At 37.3% G+C, this 9,316-nt stretch overlaps 1 protein-coding gene across 1 annotated transcript; it reads left to right on the top strand.

The window, feature by feature from the left end:
- Positions 1 to 6,711: 6,711 nt before the first annotated feature.
- LOC143554844 (uncharacterized) lies at positions 6,712 to 7,176 on the top strand. The gene has a single exon (XM_077044521.1). It carries the CDS (start codon positions 6,712 to 6,714, stop codon positions 7,174 to 7,176), a length of 465 nt encoding a protein of 154 aa, XP_076900636.1.
- Positions 7,177 to 9,316: the final 2,140 nt, after the last annotated feature.

Raw genomic sequence — 9,316 nt, 5'->3', positions numbered from 1 at the left:
CGACTAGTTGATCTATTTTGGTTTAAGGTAAATTGTTCCTCTATCCTTGGTTGTTTAGTATTCATTATCATTAGGGTCGAGTGTTGGTGAGACCGAGAGTTGAGTCAGCATTAGAACACGTTAACAATTGTTTCCCGGTTTGGTCATTTTAGCCGATTAAGAGCAGTTAGGGTTTATTGAGTGAGACCGAGAGGTGATTCAATGAGCCTGAGCGGTCCTTAGTCGTGTCATTTTTAGGGACCGGTGTCTAGATATCATTCAATCCATTAGCTTGTTAGGCCTACAGTTTGATTCAAACCTAGGTAGACGTTTTTCTCCATCCGAAGTCAACACAGTTAGTTTGTCGTTAAGTTTTCTATTTTTGGTAACTTTTGTCAGTCAGTCTAGTTAGTCCAGTTAAGTAATAAAAAATAAAAATCTATTAAATATTATTCTAAGGTAGGTCTTTTCTAGGGTTAGTAATCATTAGCGTTCTTACGTGTCTTCGTGTTCGATACTCAAACTTCCTAGGTTTATACTACTTGCGACCGGTACACTTGCCGGTTGTGTGTGGTTTAGGATTTTCGTTTTATATTTAAAGCTTAGTTTTGAGGGTCATTGTTATAGGGTTATCCGACGCACACCATGTATCTTATTTTGTCAATCATTATATACAAATTAGGGATTCTAGAAGGAATGTCAGGGTTCTATAAATAGGGTCCTAGGTATCCATTTAGGGCACGGATTACGAGAAACATTCTAACAAATATTCATTCTATCTCCTTGTACAGTCGTTGCCGCCTTATACGAAACCCTAGACATTCCGTTCAATGTTTCATTGAATGATGTATTAAATACAGTGAATCTTTGTCTTTGAACCTGTCTTTACTGATTATCATTTATTGTTTGATTTGTTATCATATCACGCCTTCACTCCCATCCGTTGGATATCCTGATTCCGCTAGGCCTTTAGGTTATTGAGTCTGTGTGTTCTTATCAACCTTACTAAGGTTTGCGCCAGACTCCTGGTCCTGACAGCAAATGTACTGAGGAGGAGAGCATCCAGTATTCATCCTAAATGTTTAAGTGAGAAGCACGGGAATGGTGGAATACTCTGATTGAAATGAAGGGAAGGGATAACTTGTATAATCTGGAATCGAGGACTTTCAAGAAGATGATTAAATAGATATTCTGCCCAATTAATGAAATTGATCAGATACAGACGAAGCTCTGGAATCATAAGGTAGTGGGCACGAACCTCAAGGAATATAACACCAAGTTCCTTGAATACTACAGACTTGTACCTCATTTGGTCACTCCTGAGTGTAACAAAGTGACTCGGTATATCTATGGATTGCCCAAGGAGATTCGTGATCATGTACGATCACGTATGCCCGCTACAACTGAGTCTACCATTGAACTTGCCAGGTATTTGATGGAGAGTATAATAAGAAACCGAGATAAGGAAAGGAAGAATGTGGCTGAGAAGAAGCGAGAAGGTGATGGTAAAAAGAAGTTTGAAAGGGGAAAGGAAGGGTTGGCTGTGTTTAACCGACCAATGTGTAAGAATTGTGGCAAGAGACATGAGAGGGAGATGTTTGAAGCCTACACCAAAAGTTGATGTTCGTAAGTTTGATCCGTTTTCAACTTGAAACTTTTCTAAAAGGTCAGGTCATAAGGAGGAAGATTGTAGAAAGAAGTTAATTGTTTGTTTTGATTATGGAGAGAGAGGTCATTTCAATGCTGAATGCACGAAAAGGAAACCAAAAATGGGAGGCGCTAGTGGAAGTGGTACCAAGAATGATGGGAGGAAAGGGAACGCCCATGCTATGCTAAATACCCAAAAAGTGGGAGAATTGTCATATGTGATTACTGGTATGTTTCCTAGTAATAATGTTTATGCTAGAGTCTTATTTGATTCGGGAGCCAATAAGAGTTTTATAGATTATAAGTTCTATAGTCTATTAAAGAAACCTCTAGCTAAACTAAATAACCATTATGAAGTAAAAACAACTAATGGAAATTTAATCCGAATATTTAAGGTTTTAAATAGTTGTATTTGCTTAGCTGGGTATAATATGCCAGTACAATTGTTACCTATGGAGTTAGTAGGATTTGATGTAATATTATGGATGGATTGGCTACCTGCTAACCAAGCCCGTATACTATTTAATGAGAAAGCTATATATATACTAACTCCGAATAGCCGGTGATAAAGAAGCCGGTCGAATTGGAATAATTTCCAAAATCAAGGCAGGTCATTGCTTAGGTAAAGGTTGCTTAGCATTCATGGCAAATGTAACTAAAGAACCTGAACCTAAGAAGATGGGTGAAGTTCCAATTTTTTCTTAATTTAAAGATGTATTTCCTAATGAATTACCTGGAATCCCACCTGATAGAGAAGTGGAATTCAGAATAGATATTCAAGGAACAACTCTGATTGCTAAGTCTCCCTACAAGCTAGCACCGACCGAGATGAAGGAACTAAAGAGACAATTAGACGAGCTATTGGAGAAGGGATTTATAAGACCGAGTTCTTCACCGTGGGGATCTCTAATTTTGTTTGTTAAAAAGAAGGATGGGTTAATGAGGATGTGCATTGACTAACAAGAATTAAATAAAGTCACAATCAAGAATCGATATCCACTTTCGAGAATCGACGATCTTTTTGATTAGCTTCAAGGGGCGAGTTGTTTTTCTAAGATTGATCTTATATTTCGATATCATCAGCTGAACGTGCAAGAGGATGATATATCAAAGACGGCATTCAGAACTTGATATGGACATTATGGGTTCACTGTTATGCCTTTTGGACTCACTAATGCTCCAGCAACATTTATGGACATGATGAACAGTGACATTTGAGCCAAAACAAGGTACACCTCAGTACGTATTTACCGATTAAGCAAATAAACGCTTTTTGCATAACAAACGAACGATTAACCGAACGGGTCGGGTTATGACCCAGATATCTCGGGGGGGGGGGGGCATTTATAAGTGATATACAATCTATACAAGCTAAAATATTAGAAATATGGTCTTAGTTTGATAGCAAACAAGTTAAACGAAAACATGCTCGTTTAACCACCCGCTATAGATTTAAATGCGAAAGATAGTTACAAACCAAGCATTGTATCATCCGTTAAGCCGAAAAAGACTTACCAAACACTTAATTGAAATGTTTTAAGCGATCCGTGAAAATATTTTTGATTTTTACAAACATATAGTATATTTTTATAATTTTACACAAAACTAGCCGAAAAACACTCGTTTTCGCGCTGTTTAACGCGCCCAATAAGTTTTTCGCACCAAAAACCGAACCCAAACTAAATTTGGACCGGGCTTTTCGTATTTGGGCTTGAGGAATCAGAAACTTGGGCCAAAATGGGCCCATATAATCCCGATCGCAAACAGCAGCCCCCCTCCCCTTTTAGTTCTTTCATATTTAAACAAGATCCAAGATATTTTTAGCCTCATTTTCTTGAAAACTCTGGACACAACTTCTTCTCCAGCCAAAAAAAGCAAGAAAACCTAAGGTAAGGAGCTTAAATAAGTAGCTTTTATGCTTGTTTAAACTTGTTTAATACAATAAAAACATGTCTTGGTTACTAAAAATCATTCCTAACCGTGTAAAAATCCTAAAAATGGTCCATAAACATGTTTTGATCATACACATGGTAAGGAACCTGTTTTGATAGTTTTTTTTGGCCATAAACACGGATTAAAGGGTTGAAACGACGTTTTTACGGTTCAAAAGTTCGTTTTTGTGCACTAGCCGAAACCCTAAGTTAAGGGCTGTTGTGTTGATGAAATATTGCTTGGTTTGTGATATAGGACTTGTACCTAGCTTGCTTAGAAGCACAAGAACCTGAAAACTTGATTAAAAGGTCGGAAACGAGCCAAACCCGCTAAGGTAATGCCGAAACACTCGCTTACGGGCTATTTAGGTTAAGGTTGTGATGTGCATATTGTTAGGACTTGAAATTTTGCAGGGACATCAGGGACCATGTCAATGAGTCCCTGTTCAAATTTGGTAATTTTTGACCATCCGAGAATATTTGGCGAATTTATTACCAAATTGGAACGTTTATTTGAGAAAAATAGCTTAAATACTTCAAAAATTATGAAATTTTTCTGGGAACTTAGATTTGATGTATTTTGATCACATATGAATTTTGGGATCATTTGGAGAAGTTTAAAGATATTTTGTTTATTTGCGTTCGTGTGAATTTTTACAGCCGAATTTGGGCCGAAAAGAATATTGCACGAGCTTTTTACATTCTGGAACTGATACAGGTTGTTTTGGGACATGATTTGAGTATTCAGGAAATTTTGTGGAATTTTTGGAAATTTTTTGGGGTAAACGGACGATTTTCTGAACGCGTAAACGAGCAACTTGGCCCAACTGGGAAAACGGGAGTCTGAGCCAAGTTCGGTTTTAAGTATTAAACATTGAACAACATCACAACCTAAGCCTATTGCCACTTTCTGGGCGTTCCAGCTACACCCATATTAGCTATGTAGCCCAGTTTAGTATTGAGATTATAATAATATTAAAATATTAATATTATTATAATATTGATTATAGGAACTACTGATAGCGGACCGAACAAACCACAAGCTGATACAGTACTGATTATCTACTAAACCGTGAGTTTCATGACCCCACTTTTAAACTGTTTTACAAACTTTTGGGGGTGAAAAGCATGTTTGATTACATATGCATACCTGAAACATGTACTGATAAGAATTATCTAAGTGCTAACGCACGAAAGTCCACACGATCACAGTGATTAACTTCGAGCTGGTGGCTTGTGAATAGTACTATTGGTTTGACAAACCCAAACGGAATCGGCCTTGTTGCAGTATCACATAGCGCCGTTTGCACATGACCATATTTATACAAACAGGCTATGTAGTGTTAGACATAGCTACCGGGGCATGTTGTGGGCGGAAAGGGGCCACAGTGGTTGATGGAGCGTGGGAAATGGATGCACGCAGCACATACAGTCAAGGCTTCACTGTAGCTTAGCATAATTACATCATTTACATACATACATACTTATTTCATGATTACAAGTGTTGACTTGTGAATACTCATTACTGTTTTCTTGAAACTCATGAAACTCACCAACTCTAGTAGTTGACCCGTTTTAAACTGCTTTTCAGGTGTACCTAAATCGGAATAATTCGGTGATCTGTTACTTGCCTGAAGTGTGTGGTCGATGCTATGTGAATAGAAGCAAGGGTGTTAGTAGTAAGAATGTATAGTTAACGAACTAGTTTTGTTTGTATCACCTAGACTGTAAAACAATGATAGAACAAAGAAATGTAATATATTGTAAATTAGTTTGTAATGTTTCTTTATAAACAATGTGTTGATATCAGAGGTGTCTGTTACATTTCCGTTTTACGCTTCCGCATTGTGCTAGGCGGGGTGTGACATGAACCGAATCTGCAAGCCCTACTTAGATAAGTTTGTTATTGTTTTCATTGATGACATACTTATCTAAACATATACGAAAGAAGAACATCAAGTTCATTAAAGGACCATACTTAAAACATTGAGGAAGGAGAAACTTTATGATAAATTTTCAAAGTGTGAGTTCTGGCTGTCTGAAGTGCAATTCCTTGGACACATTGTAAATGAGAAAGGAATTCAAGTTGATCCAGCCAAGATTGAAGCTATTACGAAATCAGAGAAACCCAAGACCCCGACACAAAGTTTTCTAGGGTTAGCTGGTTACTATCAAAGATTTATTCAGAATTTTTCAAGAATGGCAGTCCCATTAACTTCGCTTACTCGAAAATCTATTAAGTTCGAATGGGGACCTAAGTAGGAAGAAGCATTTGAAACCTTGAAGCAGAAACTGACAAATGCACCTATCTTAGCCTTACCCGAAGGGCAAGATAATTTTACGGTGTACTGTGATGCTTCTCACATAGGTATGGGGTGCGTATTAATGCAAGATAAGAAGGTAATTACTTATGCTTCAAGATATTTAAAGGTTCATGAGAAGAATTACACCACCCATGATCTTGAGTTGGGAGCTGATATAACGTTTATTATTCGTTAATCCTGTGTACATTTTATTTAATATTTTAATAATTTAGTTCGGTTTCTCGTAAGATTTTTATACTACTAACATGGTTGTATGTTTTAGGTTTTGGGTTTTAATTCCGGTGAAAAGAGGGCTACGATCAAAAACAAGCCGAACCGGAGAACCGACGCATCAGGAAACGAACCGGACCGAACCAGGAAGTGAACCGGACCAGCGAGGTGGACCAGCCCCCCCCCCCCCAGGCCAGTGCGCCGTGCGGCCAAGGGGAAGAGGCTCATCGTGCGGCGCGGCGGGTGGTGGCGGTGTCCGGATTTCCAGAATGTTCGTTTTTGGCCGACATAACCTATTTTTGGACTTTTGTTGCCTATAAAAGACCCCTAAACTCACCATTACCTTAATCTTCCATCCGAATTTGGTGAGTACCGAGGCGACCGAGACGAGTTTTCAGCAACTTGGGAGTTGAAGAATCAGCTGGTGTTGCGCATAGTGGTTGAAGGCGAAGATCACGGGTTCTATCTATTATTTCTTTCGTTTTCATTTATTTTACACCATGAATTCTTACTTGTTTGTTTCGTTTAATTTTAAGATACTACGCTAAACGTTATAGACTACCTAGGCTTATGATGAACTTAGCTTGACGTTTTGATTTGATTTGGGATTATTTACGTTTATGCTTGTTTATGGTAAGTCTTGTCATCTTCCGGTTGAGCTAGAGCATCGTGCTTATTGGGTATTGAAGACGGTGAATGTCGATCTTACCGAAGCTGCGAGGAAAAGGTATTTTCAGATTCATGAGTTGGAAGAGCTTCGAGACGCGGCATATTCTCGATCATTGAACATCAAAGAAAAGACGAAAGCGTTAGACGATCGACGTTTGAATGGCGGAAAAGAGTTCAAGAAAGATGATAAGGTACTTTTATTTAACTCTCGTTTGAAGTTGTTTGCAGGAAAGTTGAAATCAAAGTGGTCGGGACCGTACTTGGTGAAAGAAGTTTTCCCGTATAGTGTGGTGGAGTTGGAGAATCCAGATAATGGAACGTCTTGGAAAGTGAACGGTCATCGTTTGAAGCACTATCTTGGAGGATCGGAGGAATCAATCGAGAAGGAGGAAACTCCTCTCGATCCGTCGCAGTGAATTATCACACATGATTCTTGAGTGAATACTCAAGTGTAGAGTTTGTACATTCTTTCCTATTTTTATTTCTATTTTATTTTTATATTTTTTCCTTGAGTCACTAACATAGTTTTTTGTAGTTTTTATTTGTTTTTAAGTTTTGAAAGTTTTGAAGGAAGAGAGTGTGAGATAGAAGATCCCCTTGAAGAATAATGCAACATTCAAGTGTGGGGATGGAGCAGCTGGAGCAGTATACTTTTCTGATTATTTATTTGTTGTTTTTATTCATGTTTATAAGTTTGGTTGGTTGGCCAGGTTCTATACTTTGAATGATTATATCTATCGAGGTTGATAAGATTGATTTTTAAATATTGTTTGTATTGTTGCCGCTTCCGTTCATGTACGAGAGAAAGGAGATACTAGTTGCTGAGCACGTTCGGAGATGGAGGGCATACATGGATGAAGACTTTAGCGTCATATTTCACTCGCATACTACCAGATAAGTCTTTTCCTTTTTACTTTGTTTTTAGTCTATAATTTTTAGTTTAGTTTTGTTTTTGTTTCTTTTTGTATTTTTAGGTTTTGTTTTTAAGTTTTTGGGTCGTGTTTCCGTCTCTGCATTGAGGACAATGCAAATTTTTAAGTGTGGGGATGGGAATACATATGTTTTTTTTGTTTTAGTCTTTTTATTTATAAAAAAAATAAAAAAAATAGGTTTTGAAAAATGTCCCTTGAATGTGTTTCTTTTTGCGTATAAATGGGAGATGAGGATACTTATCGGGAATCGGTTTTTCAAACTACTAATAATAAGATATAATTAAAGAACAAGCACTTAACTTGGGATGTGTCGGTAGGCTCAGCCTTGAGAATGAAAGGGCAATTTGATAGTTGGTTTTCATCGATAAATATGATTTTTAGTGGGATACATGTTGATTCTGTATAAAATACGAGATGAAAGGTCTGCCATACTCAAGCCTCATTTTTAGTTCGATTGTAGAAAATTATGAATTTTAAAGAAATTTGAATACGCTATCATACGATGCTTGGGTAGGTTTAAACGTTAAAGTATACCGTGTAGCCGGTGATATTAACTTAAAGACTTGCACTTCTAGTTTTAGTGATTAACACTTCACAGGCGTATGGTTTTATAACCTTAAATCCTGTATTGATGGGATGCCTCGGGTTCGAAAACCACAGGTCTTTTTACGGTTGTTCATTTGGGTATCTTCGGATATTTAATCAAATAAAAGCTTTTAAGCATAAACCCGCAGTTTACTGCAATCATTACACTCACTTACATCAATTACAGTGAAGTAAAATCTTGATGATCCAGTGATCATCCCGCTGTTAGTCATACGTGGTCCTCTTACTTGTGTCCCATACCATTAAGAACAGGATCGACTAGAGACACGACGTATGTAAACCGACAGATGGAAACTTGTAAAATCACGTGTAGTAATGGGTCCGGGGTATTGCTTGATAACGGGGGTATGTCATGTAGTGGGGAACACTTGCTAGTCAGTTCAATAATTGAACCTTAATCGTATCTAATGGCTGCTTGGTATACTCTAATGTTTAAATTTAGGTGGATAATCGTTTTAGCTATTTATGAAAAATGTGCAACAAGTTTTAATCTACTATTATGAGGTTTAAGTCAAGTTGGGGTGGTTTGATCCGGCAAAATCTAAAATAAAGCGGGTCTTGACTGTGGGTTCCACTAGATTATATACAAAATAATAATAATAATAATAATAATAATAATAGTCGGATCTTACTTGTCCCGGTAAAGACAAAGGCATGGGTTTAAGTGGACAACAATATCGGTGATCGCAGTTTTTGCGTGGTTCTAAAAATTTTAAGATAATTTATATGTTTGTAAGACTGTATTTCTCCGATTCTGATCCCGTTGCAATGAGACTTTTTCAGGGACGAAAAAAGGTTAAGTGTGGGGATATTTGATATAACATTTATTATTCGTTAATCTGTCACACCCCGCCTAGCACAATGCAGAAGCGTAAAACGGAAATGTAACAGACACCTCTGATATCAACACATTGTTTATAACGAAACATTGCAAACTAATTTACAATATATTACATTTCTTTGTTCTATCATTGTTTTACAGTCTATGTGATACAAACAAAACTAGTTCGTTAACTAT

This window comes from Bidens hawaiensis, unplaced genomic scaffold (genome assembly GCF_021521415.1).
Source record: "Bidens hawaiensis isolate Kalapana, Puna unplaced genomic scaffold, B.hawaiensis_p1.1 tig00017857_1, whole genome shotgun sequence".
NCBI classification, from domain to species: Eukaryota; Viridiplantae; Streptophyta; class Magnoliopsida; order Asterales; family Asteraceae; genus Bidens; species Bidens hawaiensis.
The sequence above is the reverse complement of the archived record's forward strand: the minus strand, read 5'-3'. Positions and strand labels throughout refer to the sequence as shown.

Bases quoted from the DNA above. Each gene is read 5' to 3' on its own strand.
- LOC143554844 (XM_077044521.1), top strand. From the start codon at position 6,712: ATGCTTGTTTATGGTAAGTCTTGTCATCTTCCGGTTGAGCTAGAGCAT.